The sequence below is a fragment of the Ambystoma mexicanum genome, chromosome 2p (genome assembly GCF_040938575.1).
Source record: "Ambystoma mexicanum isolate Mex_15411 chromosome 2p, UKY_AmexF1_1, whole genome shotgun sequence".
Classification (NCBI taxonomy): domain Eukaryota; kingdom Metazoa; phylum Chordata; class Amphibia; order Caudata; family Ambystomatidae; genus Ambystoma; species Ambystoma mexicanum.
In genome coordinates, this window is record NC_090923.1 from 27,368,304 (window position 1) to 27,395,563 (window position 27,260).

Here is a 27,260-nt window from a genome sequence, read left to right on the forward strand (position 1 = left end):
CTTAATTAGGGTTCCTCTGCAGTGGGACCAGAGTGTTGGGGATCCCTTGCCATCAACACTTCATGTCCTTTCAAGGTTGGGTGTCATTGTAAGGGAGATTCCTCTAGGACCTGTTTTTAAGGCTCAGATAGATCGTAACGCTTGGTTTACATGGTGCTTCCTCAAGGGTTTTTCTGATTCTCCAGTGGAAAGATCATTGAACATTCATGGCAACACCTTTTGAAGGAAAGGCATGGCTAGGCTAGGAGTACAGTGAACACTGAATAGGTGCTCAATAAGGGAGTGGCGACACAGTAGATTTATGAAATGATATTCTTTTTCAAACGTTGTGCAATGCAGGATCTACAATAACTTCCAGACCAAACCAGGCCCTAAAAAGTGTCTTAAGACTTGAAAAGTCCACCTGCACCTTTGGTGAGCCTCAAAGACCCCCAAAGCTTTACTTTGGAGCTGGTCCTTTGAGGCCCCCTCTTCATACTGGAGACCTGTAGCTGCAGGGAGAGGCCTCTTGATTCACAAGTCCCATATCTGAAATCGGGACGACAACCGATGCAAGCAGATAGCTCAGGAGGAAGCTGTCAGATCCCAGGATGGTTCCGGGACCATCCTGTGTAAGGTACTCCTGGTGGCAACAGTATAGGCAGACACAACTGATCACAGGTCAGGGGTGTATATTAACTTGCATAAGCGGGTGAGATAAACGCCTAATCTAATCCTAAATCTAAGATGAGAGCAGGCTTCGACCATCAAATTAAAATAAGGCAGTCCTTGTGGCGCGTTTTCAAATCAAATAGGGCCTATTCTAAAAAAAAAGAAAATATTGCCAAACCTTACAACTACATCCAAAAGAGTGTGGGATAGTATTCATTTTTAAAAAATATATATTTTATTGATTTTCATCATAACAAGTGTGTTTCGCGCAGCATGTCACAGTACGTATTAACCCGTCTTGTAACTTCAACTCCCCAGCCCCCCCCCACCACTCCCTCCACCTCCCTAACCCAAACATCCCTCCAACTTGCTCAGAGGGTCTTTCACACCGAGTTCATTGTGTATTGGGTTTATGCGTAGGGAGCAATCTGCGTCCCGCAGCTCCTTTCAGTCTATAAAGGTTTATGGTCTTAGTGTTACTTCCAGTTCATGCAATGCAGGGCACCGAGGGGGGAGAACAGCTCGTGCAATATCGCATTCCACGTCGTGATGTCTGCAGAGCCTTCCCGTCTGCCCGCTCTCAGCGCCTCTCGCCTGACGGCGGTCTCCGCTATAGTCCATCTTCCGAGTTCCTTCCACCATATGTCTATTTTTGGTCCATCCTTTGCCTCCACTTCATCGATATCCTTCTCTTAGCAAGCACCCATGCCATATTGATCATCTTTTTCATTGCCCTATTTTTATTTGGATAGCTGTAGAGGCCCAGGAGGCAGGCCTCTATGGACAACGCCTGCCCTGTTATCCCCCCTCCTCTCAAGCGTTACTCTATACTCTGCCAATAGTTTTGGATTGCCGGGCAGTGCCAGAACATATGGCCCAAGTCCGCCTTTTCCACACAACATTTGAGACAGCATTGCACGGTGGCACCTGGAAAGCGAGATATTCTGACCGGAGTTAGATACACCCTGTGGAGTATATAGAATTGTAGATGCTTCAGGACACCTTCTTTGAGTAAAGTTTTGCTTTCTTCCATTCTGCGTCTGTAAGTTCTCTGTTCAGTATCGACTCCCACATCGGTCTACCTCTATTTTTGTCTCCTGGGAGCTCTTCTGTAAATGTCTGACAGATTCTGGATACCATGTGCCCTCCCTCAGTGACATCATAGAGCAACTGCAGAGTGGGATCATCAGTGTATGGCTCATCCAGGGATGGCCACTTTGTCTCCAAGTGGCTGACAAGCCTGGCGTGGGTAATGAACTGGCCTGGGTGTAGCCCATGTGACCCAACCAGTTCCCGAAGGTCCAGTTTAAGTCCTTCCAGGGCCAAGTCTCCCGTTGTGATTATACCCTGGCGCTCCCAGTGTACCCTGCTCCGCTTGAGATGTTCTCTGCTGGTTCCATTGAGTACTGCAGGTGGTATCTGGGAGGAGTAGGGTTCTTTTATCTTCAATAGTCTTTTCGTCCGATTCCATATTTGCAGCAGTAGCCATAGGAGCGTCGGGGGTTGTGCGATTCTCCCTTTATCCAGCCACAGCACTGTAACCTGAACTGCACTGGCTACCTGGACACCCTCTGATCTTGGGCCTAGGTCTTCTCCCGCCAACGTCACACACCTGCACTGCCCGCCTGGCTACCCCCGCACTTGGGACTGTTTCTGTATCCCTACAGTCCCCCTACTAGCTCTTGACGCCTGATGTCTGCACTTACCCTTGCACTTGCCACCTGCTGGCCATTACTTTACTTATGGTTAATATCTATTCCCATGTACTGCACTGTCCCTGCCCCCATCCCACGCACTTGAGCGATCTAAATGACACCTGGCCTAGTAAGATCGTCGTCTGTCCTCCCTTTGTTCCCCTCCCTTGCCTCGTCGCGCCTTGAAACAGTTGTGTATAGGCACGTTATAAATGCCATATCATATCATAAGGGTGTGTTCCACGGTCTCCGTATCTGCCAGCCAGTTTGCTACATGTGGAAGTTGGGCTGCTAAATAGTACAACTCAAAGTATGGTAGACGCATACCTCCCTCGGGGTGATCCCTGCAAAGTATTTCCATAACCACTCTCTTCCTCCCTTCGCCCCATATGAACCCACTCAGCAGTGTATTGAGTTCTGTGAAGAATTTTTGCAGGATAAGATACAGCACATTTACAAAGTGGTAGAGGAGTCTAGGTAGGACTATCATTTTTACTAGGGACATCAGTCTTGTCACCGCTAAGGGGAGTTTTTTCCAGAGCTTAATAGAGGCTTATATACCTTACCTTGGCCTTAGTGTATTAGCTTTGTGGGTGTCTGTAATGGTGTGATGTATGTTTATGCCTAAATACCTAAACGTGTGAACGCTCCACTTGAGTTCTAGGCATGGGAGTTGGTGTTCTGTCTTGCCGGCCCAGCCAGCTAGGGGGAACAGGCAAGTTTTGGCTCTAGTGATTGTGATCCCTGAGAGGCGTGCAAAGTTATCCAGAACTTCCAGGTATGTGTCAAGGTTAACCTCGGGGGCGCCATGTAGTGGGATAGAATTCATAAGAAAGAAAGAAGTGTTCACAAATAATATGTCAGGATGCAGTAGTCAGGGTCTCCCTTCCCCACGCTTTGAGCACGGGACAAGGTGGGACCTTGAGCACAGCACACTTCGAGTTTCCCACAGTATGAGACAACAGCTCTGTTATCTTATCAGGAGCCTCGATGATCAAGTCTCTTTTCACTTAAAAGTCTCTTGCCTTCGAGGGTCGGAAAATAACAAACCAAAAAGTTCCTTTCATATGGTAGTTAGGGTGATAATGGGTCACCCCTGGGTCCCCCCTCTTCCGGGCGCAGACCTCGCTCGATTCTCAGCCTCCCTCCGCGGGGTTCACTATGGCTCTTGTTCGCCCGTTTTCTACTTTTACATTAACCAGTCTTTGGGTGATGACTTTTCACCCTATGCTCCCCCCTCTGTTTGCTTCGATTCAGTACCCTTGTACTTTTTCCATTCACAAATATATAACTATATAAAACTATATTTTAGTGTGCCCATCATCGACCACCTTTGTAACCTATGGTCAACCTGCACTTATCTCTGTTATTGTACACTGTGTATATCTCTGCTTCCAATACTCTGTATTGCTTGCAAATCTCTTGTGTTCAAATTCTGTAATATCTGAAAGCCTTAATTAAGTGCCCAGTTACCAGAGGCTTCGGTGTGCGGTACAAATAAAGAGACTAAACTTAACGAAACAAATCTTATTGTTTTTTTTAAAAAGTTCTCCGTGGACATCCCTCTGCCGGGTTCACCTTTGTCAACACACTGTTTCTTGGGACTTTAGGCTTTGCCCCCCTTTATTGGGATTCCTCCGCGGTTTCACTCTTGTCACCTCTCAATTCCTTTTGCTCTTTCTTAATGCAGGATTCACTTCACTTGTGTTTTCTGAGGTTTGCCAGTCAAAGACTTTCGACTGTACAGGGATTTGGCTCGACCGCTGTATGACCACTTTGACCTGTCTTGGCGGCTCTCGTACGGCCTTCTGATATTTGCAGTTTCAATCAACACGGGATAAACGAAGGTCTCGAGTGTGCACCCACGTGGTGCCTATGCCCTCTGCATCTGGTCTTCCATTAACACAGTTAGTTTTTCTTTATCAGTTCTCCCCTAGACTCACCGGCTGTGACGAATTGCTTGGCTTTCTTTGTATCTGGAGTCAAGGCCGGTACCACTGTAGCAGGAGTCTTCCTCAGTCCTGCTTATCAGCGTATGCACACTTTGCACCGTTGACAACTGCTGCTACACACAGGGGCTATTGTCCGTGTTCTTACGATTCCTTCTATGGAGGTTTCGTGGGTTTGGGTCAGAAATGACTTGGTCACGTCTCTCCTTGTCAGCCTCTCGATATTTGTAGCCTTTCTCTTCCTCTTGAACTGCTGTGCCTGGATAGTTGTCTCGTCATGCGGTCTGCCTGGCTCGTAGTGTGCTTTCATGCTCCACCTTTTTTCCCTTTGGGGAAGGGAAACCGACATCAGGTGCGTGTGATTCTGGTCAATTTCATGACCATGCCGGACCCTTGTATTGGGACATGTTAAGTAAACGACTCGGTGTTAGTCCATTGTCTGTGGTGTGTGAAAGTGTTTGTGTCGGAAAAGGCTAGGGGGCAGTGTTTCAAAATATTCTACGTGGTAGGAGGGGGAAAAGGTGTTGAAAGGGGGGATTACGCGTCTCACCCATCAGTGTCCCACCTCCACTCTTGAGGACTCACACATCCAGGTGATCCTCCCTCGCTGGTCCACCCCCAGGAACTGGATTCAATAGTGATGGCCGTGTCCTGGCCACCTGGATGACAGATCCCCCGGGGACTAGTTTGGGAGACACCTTCAGATTTCTCACACCTATGATCTGACAAGGGCTTCCAGGGTCAGGATCATCAAGCTGGGGTTGAGACGGGCAGTTCCACGGGTCTAAGTACAGATGACGGCCTCCTGGAGATCAGCAAAGGAGCAGGGCTTTGCCGGGATGGTTGAAGGAGGTAATGCTGGAGATCTTCTGCAGGATGCTCCTATTCGTGGGGGTTTTGGCTCCAATCACGCTCTGCTGAATGCCTGCAAGAGTCCCCCTTTTTATCCAGGATTAGAGCTTGAGTTGCCCATAGAACCATTAATGGTAAGGTTCTGTGCCATTCAAAAATTGACAGCCACAAGCACCATCTCTGCCCAGCAAACAACGCACTTGGGCATGGATGTGGCCTGGGTCTAGACAGGCCCAGCTCCCCACATCTACCACACACCCAGACCGCAACTTGCCTGGGAAAAGGCTTTTTATATATGGCTTTGAGAGCAAGAAGGCGGCCAAACAACAAGATACAAGATGGCCAAAGGACAGGAAAAAACTTGTGGCATGGCTATTGTAGAGTAAATTATTCTCTATATTGCATTAATCTGTTAATTTCAAAAGTGTGTAATAAATGAAAATGGTAGAAAAGTATCTAATGCCACCAACACATGTTGTTAGAAACCAAAAGGAGGGAAAGCCACAAAATAGAAGAAACCAACTATACGTGTGGTGCACGTGTAGGACCATAGGTTGCAAATAGCTCACATGTCTGCTGCCTCCAGACAGCAGCAATTTCGCCAATGGGCCAGGAAGCAGAGAAGCAGAATTTAACAGACAAGCAAACATATTGAATTACATTGGTCCCTGAAGACCTCGCGTAGAAAGATAGCGGTCTCACCTCCGAGGCCCGGTCCCAGAACTGAGCCAGCACTTTGGTTCTGTAGTCAGGAAATATGGTCAAGGGGTTGTTGGTCAAGCTCACTTTTTCCAAGCAAGGTAGGCTTCCGATATTTTTTATCTCGTCAATCTGAAAAAGGCAGTGGTAAACATTAAGCAGGCTGAATTACAATTGATAATAGAAGATGCAGCGAAGAACATTGGCATCTAGTCATTCACAGGGCAGTGCTAAAAGTGGGCAGGCAGCCAGGAGGATAAAACCCCAAGCATGGAGGGGTGGAACTGAACTCTCTGTGCCCCTCTGTATCCTACCCCCAGCTGTATATCGGTTATGTTGTTACCTCTGAAAAGCACTCCATTATGCATCTGTTTTTTTGTATACCTCTGTAAAGCGCTCCGTTGCCTCTCGAAGCACGGTCCATGCTCAATACCAGAATAATAATATAAGCAGATTCATTTCACTCATCACACTGAGAAATACTCCTGATGGAGTTCATACATGTCTCTCAATGGCCGCAGTATCTTATAATAGGGCAGGCAGCGGGACAATTCTCACAGCGGACAGCCCACTTCAACAGAAAGGTGGGCACTTACTATAAGGGTCTGGTATTTTTATTTCATCTGCTCTGCGTTCAAAATGAAACCTTTCACAAAACAAACATGAGTAAAAAAATCAATATAACCACACAAGTCAAATAAACAAGTAAAAAGAAAATGTGTTTATGAAATTACCACGTAGAAAACATCCACATAATTCATCCAATTCATCCGAAGATTTGGGAAAAAAGGCGAAGAGCAGCAATAATCTATCAAATTGGATTTCCAGCTAAAACACCATTCCAAAAATAAGTAGTCGACACAGTGGGTTTGTTGTGTACAAAACGTGCAAAGAAGTACTCTCACTGTGGTTAAAGTATTAAACATACTCCAAGGTCTCTACCATTTGCCAACACAACCTACACAACCGATACTCCTTGGGAAGATTTTCTTTTGCACCCAATATTTGTTGGTCGGAAATGAATCTCCAAATCCTTCAGAAATGTTACCAGTGAGTTTAGTAGACGCCTTTGGGAGTCCAAGCCAACAAAACTACATCACTCTCGTAGGCCATGTGCTGACTTGGATAGGAACTTACATGGGGCAGAAAGACTGAAGTTTGTGGAAGATCATAGAAGCAAAATGCAGCCCTGGTGCAAACCCACGAAGGGTGCGCGTTGGTCCCGATAAAGAGTAATACCTATCCAAGCGACCCTGGATTCATGAGTCTGTATGTAAATTCCCAAGAATGTTTAAAAGTGATGCTGGGCAACCTCCCATAACATGGCACGATGGACTATCAAGCGCCACAGACAGGTCTATAAAGACAGGAAATAAGGGGTGTGTTGCAAGTGAGCTTGTTTTTGAAGAAGGTTCAATAACTGCCCATTCAAAGAGCGTGGGCCATTTGCTTTCGGAAACCAGAATGTTTTGGGTCAGAAATCCCTGCTTACAGAGAGTATATTTCCAAATCCTTTATCCCAGAGTTTAGCATTCCAGACTTGTCAGTTAACTTTATTTATCAAATAAAGAACGTCATTAGAGACAAAGTCTAAGTGCGATGGGGATTTCATCAGGATTTCCAGAAACTGGCCATGCAGGCAAGGGTGGTCAAATTCTAGCAAAGTGGGCCTTCCAGACAGTGTGCGGAATAGAATTCATTTGTATAAAATCCTGCAGACGGCTGACATTGTTCACCTAGTCCTCACACCGGGAGCCGGGGCTATGCGTTCTGTGTCCCCGCAATAGCAAATCTTTGTGAGGTTTTGCCAGTTTTTGTTAAGTCTGCTTAAGCTGCCTTCCTTTCATTCTTTTTGTACTAAGAGACGCAGAGTCTGATTTATGACGTGGAAGGCATAAGGAATGCCTTGGCTCCCTTTTTCTTGACTAAACTACCTCATTAAAAATGAGCATCCTTTAAAATCAACCACATCACTTTATTGAGGAATGTGGAGTATTTGTCTATATACATTAGGACACAAGACATCCTCCGGATCCACATGTTATTTATTTTGCATGTACTTGATTCCATCAATTTATTATTCAAAAGAATGATAATGACTGTTACATTTAATGAGAACTATGTAGACGATGCCATTTTTAAAGTAATTGGATGGGATGAAATGTATAACTAGTGATGGTAACTTTGGTATTTTATGTACTTTTTTCCCCCGATGTACTTTGTCTTGAAGTTTGTATTGGATTGCTAAATGTTTGTAATAACAATATAAAAGAAATAAAAAATATGCGGGAAGCAATGGCTTATGATCTCCTGTCCTTCCGGGCTGTACCAAAATACTTGCTAACCAATGAGGGCCAGCGTGCAGAGCAAGCTAGCCTATGCGGTATCGCTTCCACAAAGTGACGGGTAAACAGTCCCTTTGTTGCAGCCCCACATACCACAGACCGGCCGATGCATGAGCTAGATTCAGCACTGACAACTGGATCACAAGCTTGGATCAGTCACTCACAGGGATTCTGGGGTCTTCTCTATGGCAGGGGTGGCTGATGGGACCATATACAGGCTGCCCTAGCATAGAAGGGTGTGGTGGGAGGGTAGGGTTGACGGCTGGATTCTTTGGGTCACACCAACTCTATGCACTGCTTGCGGGAATCCCTGGCCCCATGTGACCCACACGATGCACAACATTATCAAAAGCTTTAGAGGGGAATTTCTTGAAGCCTTTTAATGCACTTTGTTTGCAGGAGCCGCCTTCCTCCTCCCTGGCAAAGAATTTTAAGTACACCTGCTTTACATGTTCTAAACACAATGATTCTTGCTGTTCCTTTTTTAAAACAAGATCTCCAGTTAAATAACAACGTGGACATAAACTGGAAACTGATGAGGGCTGAATAGGTTTACAGATTGTTAGTCACCATTTCTATGATCCAGGCATTAAAGAATAAGCAGGAGAACTCATTGTCAAAAGGGACAATTCTAAAGTGTGGATGAGTGTGGGGAAGTCCTGCTGGGACACCCTGGGAATGAGAAGAATTAAACATTGAGCTGCTAGATGCCACAGCACATACCAGACTCCATACAGTGCCAGCTGGACTATAAATACATAAAATGGAAGAATTCACAAATTGTCATGCACATTTAATATACTGTAGATTGTTCCTACAAATAATAAAAGCAGGCCAAGGCAGGCATCTGCTACCTGCTGGATTTTGTTGTTGCTGAGGTCCAAGGTGACCAAGGAGTAGAGTTTGCTCAGACCAGTGAGGCTTTCCAGCAAGTTCCCTGCCAAATTCAGAGTCTTGATGTTGCCAAGCCGGGTGTGCGCCCCTTCCAAGGCCGCCAGCTTGTTGTACGACAGGTCCAGGTGAATAAGATTGTACAAATGCTGTTCAAGGGGAATGAGAAGCAGGGACTGCTGTTAGACACTCTGCGTTTGGACATCAAACATAGAAAGTCATTCATAATTTGAAATGAAACAATCAGACATTGAGGGCCTGATGTTAGGGGAGTACCTACTGGCAGTAAGACTTAGTAACCTATCCCGGTGGATTGTAGATCCCCCCAACTCTTACTATCAGTTTGTACTAACTCAGGACCTTGGTAGAGTGGCAGAGCAGTCAGGCGTATCTTAAGAGGAAGATGTGAGCTGTAGGTAATTACACTGAATCGTAGCTAGACAAGCACAGCAGAGAAGCACATACACATATACTAAAACGTATATATTTATTATATTTACACCAGAATCACCTTAAATACTTCAGATGTGTATACTAGAACACTTAGGATTACTTGATAATACACTTCAAAGGGCACTTTCACGTTTATGTTTGATCGCGGTTAGATTTGTAGTAATGGTAGAAAGGGAAAAGATAAGGTTATCGTATTGTCGGTAATTACGCACTCATGCGGTTTTCCCTGGGTTATACGGTTTACTCTGCAAACACATGTAGTCAAGTCACTTAAAGGGAGGAAAATGGTTAGTGTAGCATGAGCTTAGTTCAAGGCTCTACAGATTGTTTCTTCGCCTGCCAAGTCTTAAGTCCAAAAATGCATCCCTAGCTAAAGGCAGGTAGAGGGCTTGAAGTCTTGACATTCAGCGAATAATGAAGAGTTCAGGTGGATTTCTTCCAATGTCTAAAGTTATTGAAGCAGGAAGTTAACAACTAACCAGGGAGACATTAGGTTAGAAGAAAATATTTGTGCTGGATGCTCCCCGATGGACCCCAACCTCCGTATTCCTTCGTGTGATGACTGAAGGGAGGATAATGGATACCATCAATCAGCAGCAGTCTCGAGGAAGGACCTGTAGCAAGTCTTTCAGCAACTTCTTGGTGCAGTCTGCGGTTTTGGCACCTTTTCTGCAGCACCGACAAAGGATACAGACTGCCTGGTGAGTCTTCTTCACTTCCTGCAGTCCCACACTCTGCTGAGGGGGTCTGGGCGAGTTGGATCGTATCTCTTTAGTGTCCATACGGGTTCAGCAAAGATTGGGATGGATTTGGTCTTTCCATGACGATGCACTCGAAATGGGTAGCAGGTCTCCTGGTATTGGGGTTCCGCAACTCTGGGAGCTCCTAGGACCTCAGGAAATGGCTTGTTACGAAGTTAATCTTGGGACTGGTTGTTTCCACCAGCCAAAGGGAAGGAGGAGTCCTCTTCAGAGCTCCTCTGTCGCTCTTCCTGGGGCAATACAGCAATCGTCGCTTCACGGTCTTGCAAAGGGTCTGCAGGCATATCTGGTCGTCTTCTTCGTTTACTTCGGTTTCCAGTGGACAACTTGCTTTTCACTCCAGAAGTCTCACCTTTTATACAATTCCAGCACTCACTCCTCTGCAATCTCTGACAGAATTTTACAGAAAAGAGCATTTGGCTGCCCACTCAAGACAGCTAGACCCCTGTGGGAGCTGGCCCTATTCAGGCACTCTGGCAGACAAAGGACAGGGGGGTGGAAGTCTCCTCCCCACTTCCTGCCTGCCTAGACACTCTGGCGCTTAGGTGGGGTTACCTACTGGTTCCCGTCAAAGGCAAAATGCACACACTGACCTCCCCCCCTCCCCGAATGGTAGAAGGGCTAACAAAGAACAACCATGTTAGTAATGGCAAAAAAAGAAGGGAGGCCCAAAGTTGGTACTTGGGTGCCCCTATTGTGCACTACCGAGGCTATTGACATAGCCTGCGGTACATAAAATTTGCAATCGTTGGTAGAACACGTCCACTGCCACAGCCACAACCAGGTGATTGTCTATGTGACTAAATAGTTACAGGAGCAGAGAGAAGGGGGATACTAGGTATGCATTTGGCACTCCACTGAAGGTGGTGTGTGCCAATCTCTCAGACTATACAGTAAGTATCTTTACTTAAGAACTGTAGTTAATCTAGGATACAGAAAAAGTATCTTAAGATGACCCAAAGGGTCCTCAGCAACACTGTCCATAAGGAGCTGTATGCTGCAGTAGTAAAACACAGATGTCTTTGAGAGCTATGGAGCAGACAGACACCATGGTACAGGTAGATTTACAAAGAATGAATCAGTGGGAAAAGGCTCTACTCATTCAGGATTTCAGAAAAAGGGTCTGAAGTCCAGCAAAAGGTGCTGGGGGTCTCACTAGGAGAGGGTATGAAGCATACAGATGATAAATCTCCCTAACACCCGAGTCACGGAATTTTTTCAACAGTTCAAAGTGACTTTGCACTGCTGAGTGCAAAGTCACTTTATACTGCAAAAATGATTGCACAGACTATGCACTGCAAAAATACACTTTGTACAGTTCCATGAATCAGGGTTTGTGTCGGCAGTGCCCTGAATCTTTTCACTTCTCTGGTAGAGAGCTGGTTTGGCACTCGCTTCCAATTGTTATTTTTATTGCCCCTACACTCTCTTTGCCAATTGAAATGGATGCAAATGAAATGACCTGAACTCTTATATAATACCTGTTCTTGTTAACTGGAATACCGGCGATGTGGTCGTCTCACTGATTTATCCCCCCCCCAAACCCCATATTGCGATCTGCCTAAAGAGTAACAGCACCTCCCCACCCCCCACAGTGAGTCTCTGGACATGAACCCTTCTGCCTCTGTGCATGTTTTCTGCCAGGAACTAGTGAATGATGACATCAGATAAACAGACGGGTGTCATGCGCAATGCAGTAGCCGGCTCATTGTGCAGCTTGGGTGGCCGAGGGGAAAGGTTGAGCGAATACATTGGATTGTCAGATCTGGGGTTCTGATGGAGTGCTCGTGAGAGCAGGCTTCACATTCCACCTCTGCCGATGGTTTTTTGGTACTGACCTTGCACACTGTGTCCTTAGCCCTTGACAGCGGCTTCTTCATGCTGGTGCAATACTCGCTTGTCGGCTGCCCACGATGCTGATGTGCCATACGGTCTGTGACCCTTGCACACCACTGACCTTGCACACTGGCTGTGTCCTTGGTCCTTCACCCCGGCTTCTTCACGCTGGTGCAATCCCCACCTAGTCTGCTGCCCACAATCCTGACGTGCCATACGGTCTGTGACCCTTGCGCACTACTAACCTTGCACACTGGCTGTGTCTTTGGTCCTTTTCCCTGGCTTCTTCATGCTGGTGCCATCCCCGCGTAGTCTGCAGCCCACAATCCTGCTGTGCCATACGGTCTGTGACCTTTGCACACTACTGACCTTGCACACTGGATGTGTCCTTGGTCCTTTACCCAGGCTTCGTCATGCTGATGCAATCCCCGCCTAGTCTGCTGCCCACGATACTGATGTGCCATACGGTCTGTGACCCTGGTCCTTTGCCTTTGCATCTCTACTTCTCTGTGATGGACGCATTGCTCTTCCTTTGCTTACCTCAGCCTCCCCGGCTGAACTATGTGTTTGTCTTTGGACCTCTCCTGGCCTGCGGCTCCTCTCACCTAGCTCTGATTAATATACGCTGGAGCCTTTCTTGTTGGTGGTGGCCTAGAAACGGGTCGCCTGGTCACCACCTCAGCTGGTCGTGGGATGGGCGCATTCTTTTTTGTGGGACCGTTTCTTCTGCCTGGCATGACCGCTAGTTCTTCACCCAAGCCACTTATTTCCTTTGGTGGTGACACCCGGGTTCTCCAGATTCTGCTGTCACTGCTTTGGTGTATTCCGCCTAGTGGGTCATCCTCACTGGTATCTTCCTCAGAGTGTCCTCAACTGGTTCCTTGCTGCACCGTAGGTTCAAGTGACAGTGACCAGAGACCGCAACTGCTGCTAGCCAGTCCTGGTCCCAACCATGAACCTCACCAAGCACCTGCCATTCTTAGACCATTTCTACAGCAGCCAGCACCATGAGAATGTGTCCTTGGACTCCATGTTCTCATGGTTGGTCACCCCTCCCGCATCTGCCGACTCTGGTGGCACAGGTGTTTCTCTGGCCCCGCTACCATGACGACTCGGAAGGCAGCGTAACCCCTGCCTTACCGTAACTCGTACCATGGGCTGGATCCCACAAATAACCGCGACAGACCTGTTGACACTGCGTCATGCACAAGGCGTAAGACACCAAGATATGCGCAAGAAGAAAGACACAGACATGCATGAGCTGAGACAGAGACATGCATAAGGCGTGAGAGATACAAAAACAACTAGAAAACAAAAACACAACTAACCTGCAGATTTTCGATCTGTAAGATTTCATTATGACTCAGATCAAGGAACTCAATTTTTGGCGTCAGCCTCTGCAAGTAAAGGAGGAACATTAATTAAAAAACGAGTAGAAGACACTGATAAAGTAGATTATCAAGGCTAACGACCATGGATAAACGCACACTTAACCCGCATGCTATCTTATAGTAGCAGACTTAATGTACACAGCCATAGAACCAGACACCATAGTTATATCACATCCACCAACTGAGTTTCTGCATTTTGAAGCCACCTCCACCGTGGGATAAAGCAGAGGGCCATGGACCCCATTGTAACTGCAAAGAGTGGTTCCTTATGACTAGAACTCATTCTTGGACACACTGCTGTTATCAATTTAAGAACTGCTGAGGCATAGGTACCTTTGTGGCGAGTTCAGTAAGTCCTTTCTCTGCCTCTGTCCCAACCAGGTCAGGGTATGCCGGTGCAGGCAGGCAGGCCTGGAGATGGAGTCTATAAAGCATTGCTACGTGACTTTTAGAATGGGGTCTTGCATGACACATCCACTTGCGCACAGGTCTCCCCTCCAGAAACACAGTCACCCACCATCACACCCTGTTCCATACACCGTAAAAGCTGGCGCATGGCATATGCCTGCAGGTATGGAAAGAAGAGGGTTGGAAAAGAGAGAGTGTCAGGTCTAAGTACAGGAAAGAGGACAGTCCTTTTCCGCTCTCTTGTCCAGCTCTCCCTTTTTCCAATCCTAGTTGGGAACCAGATTGGCCAAATTGCAAGGGACATTTTGGACAAAGAAGGTATCCAGTCTAGCGGAAGAAGCCAAGAAGTCAGGCGTGCAAAAAGTATGTGGGCGGCCCATGTGGCTGCCCCACAGTTCTCCTAAAGGCCAACAATGCTGCATTTGCTTCTATTGAATGAGTGTGAAGTTTTTTAATTGAATTTAGCTGAGAAAACTCAACTTTAATCAAAATTTGAACAATTCATTTACATTTCTCTATTTAGTATTTAACAATTTACAACAAAAGTTACAAAAGTTACAAAGCAAAACACCCAAAGCAAAAAACTAAAGTTAAAAGCAACACGATTAAGATTAACGAAGTGTACTGTCATAAAACAAGAGCCTAATCATAAAAATAGATTAAGTCAAAAATAAAAATAAACATTTAAGATCTAAATATTCATATCATTAATGCACACTTCATATAACACTAACAAGTTATACAAAAGCAAATTGGGTGTTTCAAAGCTCCTTTAAAAACTATGAATGAGATTAGCATAGCCATTCGAACAAAACCACAGTGTTTAACATTTGAAGAGAGCCTTATCACATATAAACCTCCTTCTGATCACTATGTATCATGACAGACTTGCGTCATCACAGGGACAGTTTCCGCGTTCAAATTTAAGGCATTCATAAAATTGTAGGTTGCAATTCGAATTCAAAAAGTTGGCCATCTGTTTTCAGGAGCCATCTGACCAAAATACGTCAAATGTTTCCAGAAGAATTTGGCTCTTATATCCATTAAAACTGGACATTCCACTATTACATGTTTAAGAGTCTCTCTGATAGAAATCTCTGCACATTATCTGCAAAAGTTCTTTTTCATTAATAAAATGTCTTCTTGCTAATACATCTCGTGTTGGAACCAAATTAAATTGAAGACGTAAATTTGAATTCCTCAACTGAGGTGAAGGTGCTCTATACAAGTATGCTTCCAACTCTAAGTTTTTTATGTGCAAAAGCAGTAGCATTAAAATCCTTGTAAGTGACACATGCATTTCTAGTTTCAATCCAGTCCAACTTTAAGATTTTATCCTTGGCTCTGTATGGATTCCTGATAAGTGTGTCAATGCTCATATCTGCCCTCCCCAGAATTTTAAGAATGTATGTTGACCATAGTGTGATGACGATAACATATAAATGGATAATGTTGCCAAGATGTTATCAGTACGAGTGTAGGATAGACATTTGCGAAACAGGGCACATAACCACCAGTTATATTCCACAGCCAAAGAAGTATTCCCCAGCTCATGTCGCAGCCAAGGTCCTGGTACACATTACGGGAGATGGAGAACAGCCCTCCAAAATTTCGCCTCTAATTTATTGAATAGCGTTGAAATTATATGTTTAGTCTCAAAACCAGAGAGAATTGTTGGCAACACTTTCTGTCACCAATACAAGATGGCAGGTTTAATGGAGAATTTGCCATCCTTGTATAGGACCAACCGTGACTGCGAAATGGCTGAGATTAGTTTATGTTCAGGCGTCCTTAGCTGTGAATCGACCTGCGGCATTCCATCAAACAATATGCCCAAATACAAATAATTTGGAACAACTTCCACACTCACATCCTTGATCCTCCAGTCCATTTTGGCCCTTTTAGTTATTCTGGCTGCATAGATCACTATTTGTGTTTTCTTCATATTTAGGACAAATTCGTTGTCATCCAAGTATGTACTTAATGAGGACAACAGAAGTTGGAGGCCTGATGGAGTTCTGGAAATTAGCACCAGGTCGTCCGCATACCAGAAGGCTTTAAATGTCTCACCATTCATTTTTAGTGAATCTGAACAATCCTGGATAAAGGCCTGCATCACATCATGTATGAAGAAATAAAGAGATCGGAAGCAAGGATACACCCTTGCTTCAACCCTCTGGATGTAGAAATTGCTGCGGACAAGAGACCTACCATAGATAACCTGATTTTTATGGAGGTCACCGAATGTAGCGCATAAATGATGTCCCATAAGGTTGCAGGTCACTTTGCGGCTAGTAACTTATGGAATAGCTTGACTCGAGAAACCGAGTCAAAAGCCGAGTGTAGGCCGACAAAGGTGAAGTAAATTGGTTGTTTTAAGAATTGGGCCTGTGATTTGAGGGCGTTGAGGGTTAGAAGGTTAACTGCAGTTCCCAACCCTGCCACAAAACCCGTCGGATTTCGGTCACCTTGATTATAAGCTATGGACCACTGGGCAAAATCCTTCAGGGCTAGTCGTGAGAATATCTTTCCCGGGGCATCAAGCAATGCAATCGGGCGGTAGCTAGACGGGACACACCGATCACCCTTTTTAAAGATTGGAACAATCAGGGAGGTTTTCTAGGACATTGGTATATGGCACTTATAATTTGTTGGAAAATATTATTAAGAATGTTGGCCCATCTAGTTGGATTTTGCTTAAAAAAGTTACGGTCCTACAGCCCGTGACAATGACGATTTTTTAATAAGATCTTCTATTATTTCTTCGGAACATTCTAACAACCAACTTTTTGGGCCTGGATTCTCATACCTGTAGTTATCAAAATTCGCATCCGCATATAGGTTTGAAAAATGATCAAGCCAAAGGGCTTCAGGAACCCCACTCAATTGAACAAGTCCCACACTTGAGCAGAGTTTTTATTATATACGGATTGCAAGAAGGCTTCACTGTCGGACTGAAATAGTCTAGCTTGCCTTGCACGAATCCAATTGCGATATCTGCACTTAATCCTTTTTTCGTGCCTGATTAAGATCAGTCGGTGACGGTCACGAGTAGATTTTAACTCTCTCCTATAGATGGTCCTAGTTTGTTGTACAATTGGATCAAAATTGCGCTTATGTGGTGGGCGATGTGAACCTTTATAAAGATAAATGTTTTGTAAAGGAGACAAGGTGTCTATATAGGAATCAGTCTCCATCCCATTCAGCTTTCGAGTCGCCTCCACTAGAGCATTGAGTGAGTCCCATTTGAGGCGGGTTTTGGCATTATTGACCCGTAAAGTTTAAGTGCTCCATTGTTGATTGTGCTCACACCGTTTATGGTGCCACTGCCAAAATAGTGTTAAAGGATGGTGATCACTTATTGTTTGTTCAATTATTTCAAATTCGGTCACCTTTGAAGATAATGTTGCAGTCATAAATCCATAGTCAATTGTTGATTTGGAGGATCCCCTCTCCCGTGTATGGTGGGGAGGGATATCTCCCAAAAAGGGTGAAGTTTTGAATGAATGGAACTTCTCGCAGTACAGAGAAAAGAGAAAGGATGGGGACCAACCATAGTTGAAATACAGAAGGACCGCCTCACATGGCCAGTGAAGCACAAGACTTTGCACCTATCACACATCAGGACAGGAGAATGCAGAGGCGAGGGATGACGTCGCCAGCAGAGAAGGTTGCACTTCATTTCTGGATGGGAGTCTTATAGCGATAGATGAACCGAAGAAGTCTTCACATATGCCACAGAAGAAGCCTTCACAGATTCCAAAGAAGAAGTCTTCACAGATTCCACAGACGACCGATGAGGAAAAGCGGCCCACTAGGTAACAGTGGTGAGCCTGTAGAGTGGATTTTAACAGTGGTCGGGACTCGCATGGTTTAAAAGACAAGGAGCAAGGTCAGCAAAAGGTGACCCTGGAGGAACAGACATGGACAACAAACCGAGGTCAGAGGGATCCCCTCAAGAAGTGCAGGCAGCAGAAGGACAACTCAGTGACTGTCGGCGGAAGACCCAGCAATGATGCCGCTTCAACTCAAAGGTCATTGGTTGCGCCTGATAAAAAATGAAGCAGGATTTGCCACTGGCGGTCCCAACACTGGGAAGACCGTTCTAAGGTCCTGCTACACAGAGTAATCCTCAACCAGAGCAATCAGCAATGGTGACAGTCACACTGGCATAACAGGAGGACGCGGTGGATAGTTCCAGAGGTGAAGAAGCACAAGCGAGTATTCAACTAAAGACCGATAACGCCTCCTGAAGGAAGGGTCCAACTGTCCCCAATGGATCATGGGGAAAGAAGAACTAGACCGTCTGGTCGTAGAGAGGCAGAACTTCGACTTGGGAGTGGTGTAGGACTTCCAGGGTCGTCCACGGATCATTTGTCGCTCAATGACGTTTCGGGATCAAATCCAACAGATGGCAGTTATTGGTGCAGAGTGTCCGCTTTCATGGTAGACCAGAGGGTAGAGAGCAACTGTACACCACAATCATGCAGAGTCTGGGGGCAGCCAGCCAGTGCAGCCACCACACTTCACATACAAACCACAGGTGCAGTCATGTGATCTGGGTTCCAGAGGGAATTCCAGACAGCCAGCCCCTGCACATCACTCCAGGTAACCCCACACATTCCTGTATGAGCTCTTGTCCGGCACTCACAACAGGGAAGTTGCTACACATTGTCATTCCCAGTCTCGGCCAAAAGGCACACAAGTGCCTCAAAGTTGCCTCATAACTGGATTTGACAATACCAATAGTGCAGATACAAGGCATAAATTAGTTTTCAAAAATTAGAGTTTGCTCATTCAACTTTTCTTGATTAGCAAACAAAACCATTTGATTAGCAATTTTGTCCTAATGTTTTTAATGCTACCAGAAGATACTTGTACCCAAGATATAAAATGAGCAACAATACAGCAGTTTTGTATACCGCTGAAGACAGACATTAGTGAAATAAGTCAGGCCTTGCAAATTCCTTCTTTAAAATGGTGCATGTCACCACAAACCCACTTTAGTTTGGCACACTGCTGCCACCCAGAGGCCAGCCATACACAGTGAATCGTATTTTAAGTTTACTGCAAACAAAGTCAAGTTTAAATAAAAGTTTCCAACTTCCCCTGCAAATGGTACTGACCCTTCTTATAATCTACTCGACTATGCGAGTGGGTGAAATTACTTTGCGAGCCCTGGATGAGTGTCTGTAAAAAGGTTAGCTGCATGAATGGACAGAAATAAATAGATATGATAAAAAGGGTCTCAAAACAGTTTGGCCAGCTCCGTCTACTGCAGGTGCAAATATATAATACAATCATAATCATAGAGCAAAGTGACTTCTGGAGGCCAAATACATTGTACAGTTTTGCAGTAGGTCTGTAGATGTACAGGCTGGATGAAACTATTGATCACTACTAGAAGTAAATATCAAAAAATAACTAACACATCCTGGCAGACAGGCTACAGTTAGCTTAACAGTATTAGCCTGATTATTTCTGGTTTGCAATTATTTTAAATAAAATGTGTGTAGCACTCCTACAAAGGCCTTTTGGCACATGATTGAAGGGGATGATTACTGCTGCACTCTCTCTCCATTAGTCCCTTTGAAGCTGCAGTGAACAGAGAAAAGAGGGTGGAGAGAGCTCTGAAGGCAAGGCTGCGTTTTCATTGAACAGGGTTACTTAAATAGCTAACTTTGCTCCACAAGTGCCAATTTAATTAGCAAACCTATAGGATTGCATAGCAAATTGCTCCGCAACACTGCTTATTTTAGGTCTTGCAGATACTATTGTAAAGTGAACTTAAGGCAACTAGTTGCAACTTGCACTGGTTCCAAATATTGCAACGGGCCACATATAATTAAGGGTTCATCTCCAGTCCACAGCGAGACATGGATAGGTTCCCCTATGGACAAATAGTCTGAATAAAAGCAAAGCAAGATCTACAGGCAGGACCCATGGGCACCGAGGAAAACAACCAGTGATCTATCAGGAGGCAGATGAGCCCAGCAAGATGGAGATCTGTTACTGGAAAGTTCCAGGGACCAAGGTGATGTAAGGATGGAACCAACATTGCAGAATAGGCAGGAACACTACCACGAGACCACCCACAAGTGGACAAGGAAACCGCAGCAAGTTAGCTCAACACTGGCCACTTCCACCAAAGGATCCGAGACAGGACATTGTCAGTCCCATTTTGCTGCATCCCGAAGCTGTGTTTTTAATGCAAGGCAGCCCCCCCCTCATATTCTCTGTCTTTACCCAGTCCCTAACCCCCACCCTCCTATTTAACCCTCTACTTCCCGCCTTTTACTAAAGTGAGATGTCCAATGGAAAAATGCCTGAAACAGCTTTAGAAAAATGTGGGGGGGGGAATGAGGGGAGGCTTAGCGCCAGCCGATGTTTCCGGTCCGGACTTCAAGCGACAGAATGAGACCATGAAGGTTCACGCGAATAAAGGAAAACTGCTGCCCACCTTGGGGACTGTGACAGGGCGGCAAAGGCACTTTTGGGAATATGGGTCTTTGTAATAAGTAAAGCAAACCGACCCTTGAAAGCAGATTTTTGGAAACTAGAAGATATGAAGAACAAACAGTACATGTGTACAGGCGCGTTATGAATGACTTATATCATATCAAGAGGGCAAAGCAGCACATTTAACATAGAGCTAAAATGACTTGGCTCAAGTTTAACAGTAATATGACGTGAATAAGACATAAGGTGGTGTGAATTTAGGATACAGAATTAATCTCATCCTTTCCGAGGAGTTATGGTGGACATCTACCAATGGCTGCCTTGAGCAGCTTATCCTTTCCGAGGATTTATGGTGGACCTGTGCCAATGGCTGCCTTGCGCGTCTCATCCTTTCCAAGGAGTTATGGTGGACATGTGCCAATGGTTGCTTGGCGCGTCTCATCCTTTCCAAGTTTTTATGGTGGACATGTGCCAATGGCTGCCTTGGGCATCTCATCCTTTCCGAGGAGTTGTGGTGGACATGTGCCAATGGTTGCCTTGAGCATCTCATCCTTTCCGAGGAGTTATGGTGGACACGTGCCATTGGCTGCCTTGAGCATCTCATCCTTTCCGAGGAGTTATGGTGGACATGTGCTAATGGTTGCCTTGAGCATCTCATCCTTTCCGAGGAGTTGTGGTGGACATGTGCCATTGGCTGCCTTGAGTGCCTCATCCTTTCCGAGGAGTTATGGTGGACATGTGCCATTGGCTGCCTTGAGCATCTCATCCTTTCCGAGGAGTTACTGTGGACATGTGCCAATGGCTGCCATGAGCATCTCTTCCATCCCAAGGAGTTATGGTGGACAGGTACCAATGGCTACCATGAGCATCTCATCCTTTCTAATGAGTTATGGTGGAAATGTGGCAATGGCTGCCATGAGCATCTCATCCTTTCAAAGAAGTATGGTGGACATGTGCCAATGGCTGCCTTGAGCATCTCATCCTTTCAGAGGAGTTATGGTGGACATGTGCCAATGGCTGCTTTGAGCATTTTATCCTTTCCGAGGAGTTATGGTGGACATGTGCCAATGGCTGCCTTGAGCGTCTCATCCTTTCAGAGGAGTTATGGTGGACATGTGCCAATGGCTGCTTTGAGCATTTTATCCTTTCCGAGGAGTTATGGTGGACATGTGCCAATGGCTGCCTTGAGCATTTTATCCTTTCCGAGGAGTTATGGTGGACACGTGCCAATGGCTGCCTTGAGCATTTTATCCTTTCTGAGGAGTTATGGTGGACATGTGCCAATGGCTGCTTTGAGCGTCTCAACCTTTCCAAGGAGTTAGGGTGGACATGTGCCAATGGCTGCCTTGAGCATCTGTCATGATCTCCGCTTCCAAAAGGTCAGGGTTTTCCCAACTCCCTTGGAAGCAGATCCATAACCCAGGTTCCGAGTGCCAACCAGTCCCAATTGGGACCTTTTGGACCCAGTCCTGGCGCCAGTGGCACCAGGCTCATAAATATGCCCAGTCCCAGCGCTGGAAGCGCCGGGCTCATAATGCTTGGGTGGTCTTACCTTCAGCAGACCATGCTGCTTACTTGCCTGCCAGTTGAGCCTCTGATCCTCTTCTGTTTGGAACTACTTTTCCTGTTGGGTGGGGCTGGAGCCACTCCCTAGATTCAGAACACTGGAACTCTTCTGGAAGGCAGGAACTCTTTTCTTACTTAGGCGTGGCTGTGGAAGGAGACACCTAAACACTACAGGAGGCTATTTAAACCACACCCGGTGGATGAATCTTGCTTTGCGTTATTCTGCAACCTCTGCAGCAGAACGCTCATCGTGTCTTCTGCATCTGGTCCTGGGCCTAAGGAAAAAGGCTTACCATCCTGAATCCAGTCTTCAGCAACACCTATAAAGACAAGAAAGAACAGGTTAGCATTCCGGCATCTGAAAGGCAAAGGCTTACCATCCTGAATCCAGTCTTCAGCAACACCTATAAAGACAAGAAAGAACAGGTTAGCATTCCGGCATCTGAAAGGCAAAGGCTTACCTACTCTTCGGCGCTGCATCCCGCATCTGAAAGACAAAACAAGGTGCGTTTAAAGACATTGGGGAACTTTAATACTCACGTGCCATGACTCCTTTCCACATCTAATCCAGTGGGTATTCCGGCACCCTGCAGCCGCTCCGAACTCGTGCCTGCAAAATAAAAAGACAGTTAGAGCGCATAGTGAAGCAGGCAACAAGCGCTTACTTACGTGCTTCCAGGCGCTTCTATTCATCACACGGGCTCCATCTTCAACTCACTTCAGCCCGTCATCCGCCATCGCCGGAACCCTGCAAAACAAGAGACATCATTACTAAAGACTTTAAAGACATTTGAATGACTCGAAACTTACCGTTCGTGCAGTAAACGACGGACAGCAGTCCTCTGAAGTCAAGAGGCCTGCGCTACCTATCCAGTGAAGAAACTGGTTACAGCACCCTGCCCCGAGGCAGATGGAGAGCTCGGCATTCACTTACCTAAGGTGAGAGCGTTAACCTTTGGGGGTCTACAGGAGAGGAGAAGAGGAAAGAGATAGGGACACCCCAATAACCCCAGTTCATTAACCCCATATTTTCTATCTGCAGACATCTTACTCTACACGTCAGGCATACAGTGCACAGAGGTCCAGCCCAAAGAGCCAACCGGGTGCTACACATCACCTTTGAAGATACGGTAGTCGCCCAGTCAAGACCGGCGCCTCTGCGAGAATCAGGTGAGCGTTACAGCATCTCATCCTTTCCGAGGAGTTATAGTGGACATGTGCCAATGGCTGCCTTGAGTGTCTCATCCTTTCCGTGGAGTTATGGTGGACATGTGCCAATGAATGCCTTGAGCGTCTCATCCTTTCAGAGGAGTTATGGTGGCCATGTGCCAATGGCTGCCTTGAGCATCTCATTCTTTATGAGGAGTTATGGTGGACAGGTGCCAATGGCTGCCTTGAGCATCTCATTCTTTATGAGGAGTTATGGTGGACAGGTGCCAATGACTGCCTTGAGCATCTCATTTCCGAGGAGAGGCATGGGCCAATGGCAGCCTTGAGCATCTCTGACGCCAGATTCAGGGAATCCCTCCGAGATGCTGTCCTCGCTGACTGGGGTTCAGAAGAGGCATCTCAGAAAATAACAAAATGTAAAAGCCTTGTCAGACCATAAAGGGACCGCTAATGCAGCCAAACATCTGGAGCTTGGCAGGGATCCGACCAAGTTCGGTAGCTGAAAAAACTATTTAATATTGGCTTTATATTTATTTGACCTATGGTTAGTTTACATCTTTCACAAATACACTAACACGCAAAGGTAGGAGTAACACTACACAAACACAATCCATTATTACATTAATAAAATAAATTTTTACAATCCATTACTATACACACTTTTCTGTTACACAAAGATTTAATAAAAAAACCCATACATGAAAAAAAAGGTCTAGGAATTATTTGACAAGTGTTGGCGAGCCCCCTCATTTTCAACGTTGGCTTTAAAAGCCTAAGAAAAGTTACAAATTGGAGAAATCTGAAATCCTCCTTTTAAACAATCCCAAAACCTTTCACAAGACAATAAGGTTGCACAGTTTACAAAATGTCAAAAATATATAATGCTCTCATCTTGTAGAGTTTGACAGCACAGATTTAGGGATTTCAATGTTTCCCATGTATTCATGGATGAACATAGCCGGCAACATCACTTACTTGAAAGCTTAATTCTAGGTGCCAAGCTCTCAAGAGCAGGAACTGGATTTAGTCTAAATCGGATGTAATCAGCTCCTGCTTTGGGGCAAGGAAGCTTCACTACATAATTTTGTACTGTATCAAAATTGCCCCCACCCCACGACAAACTGAGAAACACTTACAACTGGCGATTTGATCCAATCTACGAATCCAATCAGACTACAATTTCGATTTAAACAAAATTCGGTTTCTGCAGTATACTAGAGGTGTAATATCTAAGGAATCTGTACCTCCCTGCGCTTGACGACAATTTATGGATATTTCAAACAGACGATCTGTGGAACAGACTGACCTCCGGTGAAAACAACAAGTGGTCGAAAGCCTTAGCTAAACTCATCGATCTGGTGTTTGATCAAATTAGAAAGCAAGACCTCAAAGATGGTCTGGCATAGTAGCAGGCTTGTGACTAGTGGAGGAGTCCTGTTCAAAGTGACCTTGCTAGGTGCGGGATGCAAAGCAGCATTACCGCATTTCCATTGCTATCAAGGGATACTTGCACTTCATACTACTGTCAAATTTTGACAAAACTTGGTTTTTACAGAGTAAAGTTCAAATAAATAAAAAAAAAATATATATCTAATTGATTAAGTACGGACTACAACAATTTTTGAAAATCCCAGTAGAATAACAATTTTATTTGAAAATCATTGCATGCAAATGTTCATAAAGATGGGTCTTCAAGGGAGACAAGAGTTGTACACAGGGCCGCAATGATCTCCAGGATATTACTGATTGGAGGGATAACAGCCCAATGTGTTTCTTAGAATGTTGGCCAGAGCACATGATGGTATTGTACATACCAAACGCCAGTTAGACCATCGATCTTGGTCAAGGAGTAGCAATCATTATTTGTTTTAAATTCCAACCCATAGACAATGTACTTTACACTCTTGCTTATAAAAGCTAATGAATGGAAGGAGTGAAAATGGACAATATCTCTACTCTATTTTCTTCATTTGTGCTAGAAGCGGAAACATTTTCATTCTTCTGGTCGTAAAGGATGTTAATTTGTTGGGTCTAGTCAATATGAGGTATAACAAATAAGTGAAGTCCCTCAACACAACTAATGCAGAATTATTAATTTGACATACTAAGTTTTGTTTCATCTTTAACAAATAAGAGATTGTTTTACTATAAATATCCAAATAATTATTAGTTGCATAAACTTGCAAGACGTTGAACAATAGCTGAAGACTCACTGGAGTCTGGCCCAATAACGTAAGTTAGTCAGCAAACGCCAATCGGCTGCTTAAAGATCCCAATATAGCCGCAAATGATCGCTTTGTCTTCAGTGCCTCCCTGAAATCCGATAAAGATTAAAAAGGCAAGGAACAAGAATGCACCCTTGTCGTGACCCTCTTGATGTCATTACTGGATCAGCACGATACCTTATCAAGATATATATCAATGTAAAACCGATTGAAAACATTGGATCTCTCCAAATAAAGCCAAGCATGACTCGGTTAGAAGCCATGAACCTGCCATGCCCGAGGAAAGTCAGGCCGCACCTGGGTGGTGGCACGTAACTAGCGGCCACCAAAAAAGGGAGGATACATACTTTTCAAAGCTTTTATCTGATGAGGACAAATTAGTGCTTTCAAGGGTTAGAAAAAAGGGTTAGGAAGCAGTCTTAGGAACCAGAGTGAACTCAGAAATGCAGAAATGCAATCTAATTTTATGAGGACTATGTTGGGACCTATTAGGCTCTTTGTTAACGGAGTCGCCTGACGATATATCCCAGAGACGACAGGAAAGGTTGCATGTATAAGGTACACACGGGAAGATTGTTTACAGGTTTCACAACAGGCCCACAGCTAACACCTCCTGTAAGCAATCCTTGATTCCAGTATATAATATACCCACAGCTAATGCACCCTCAAACATGTGATCCTTCTGCCCATTTAAACAAGATAAGAGCTGTCAAGGAAGGCAGTAGATCTTGTCTGGCTGGTGTGAAGGGATCATGAGTCAAACACAGACAACAGGTTCAGGTTTTCTCAACCTAGTTTTGTTTAAATTACAAGGCAGGGTGGATGAACGCCTAACTTACCCTATGCGAAGGCGGGATTTCCTTTCCTAAAGAAGACTAAGGATAGTCTGTGTCAGGAAGTCCAAATATCTGTCTGTGTCTAAAACCTATACTTGCCCTCACAACTAACTACATACAACGTGTAGGGATCAAAAAGGAATAGTGTTCAACGTAAAGTTCAGAGCTTCTTCTTGCTCTTTGGCTTGTGATCAGCTCTTCCCCAAGTTCAAAGCAATTCATCAAATACAGGGGTTCCCTTCCCCAAGAGTTCAAATCTCCCAGCTTTCAAACAAAAAGAGTTCAATACCACCACAAGGTCTTTGCACACCACAAGCTTCTTCATAGGTGCGCTCAGTGGCTTTTCCATTCAGGGGCACACGGTCTAGGCGCGGTTGTTGGACCACCCAGTCCACCCATTACAGGTCACGCAACCGGTAACCTTGGCTGTTTGCTTCTCCTTTAATGCCAGTCCACTGCTTCTTCTCAGCAGTTAGATTTGCCTTAGCCACCTGAGTCACACTCTCCCGACACTGTATTGTGGCTTGTTAAACCACCTTCTTATGTTTTCTTGGCTCTTACCAATGTGTGGTGCCTTACGATACACAGTTCTTTGCACTTTCTTGGCTGTGGCCAATGTTGGATTTACCATATCCTGTATACACCTCTCTGTGCTCTCTTGGCTTTGTTGGCACTGGTTTCAGTTAATGCGGTTCATTATTTCAATGCAGGTCACAAATGTGCCTCTCAAAACCGTTCACAATCTTCCCATCACTCCTCTCAATATGCCGGAGTGCTCCCAACTTGTTTTCATTTCGTTCAGCATTCAAAATGTCTTGCTTTATATTATGCCCGGTGTTCCCCCTTTCGTGGTTGTACTCACCGGTCAATCTTACAGCTCCTTGCGAGGTCTTGCGCCGCCACGGTACCTGTTTCTCCGTGTGGTCGCACACCCAGCAGAGCTTCCTCTGTGAAGCACGATACTAAGACCGCTTTTCCTCAGTCTAGCCGGCCTCCAGCTCTGTATACCTTTGCTTCTCGCTGCATACACCCTGCACTTCTTCACAGGTCCTGAGCGCTCCTCCTGACACGCCG

General features: G+C 45.3%; 1 protein-coding gene across 6 annotated transcripts in view; it reads right to left on the reverse strand.

Moving 5' to 3' along the window:
- Positions 1–27,260, reverse strand: part of NISCH (nischarin) — a 441,586-nt gene that overhangs the window by 245,985 nt on the left and 168,341 nt on the right. For all 6 annotated transcript variants that reach the window (XM_069643185.1, XM_069643184.1, XM_069643187.1 and 3 more), the window contains 3 exons: positions 13,460–13,528; positions 9,045–9,230; positions 5,849–5,977 (listed from right to left, as the gene is read on the reverse strand). In XM_069643185.1, coding sequence (XP_069499286.1) covers positions 5,849–5,977; positions 9,045–9,230; positions 13,460–13,528 — 384 coding nt within the window. The remainder of the gene's footprint in view (positions 1–5,848; positions 5,978–9,044; positions 9,231–13,459; positions 13,529–27,260) is intronic.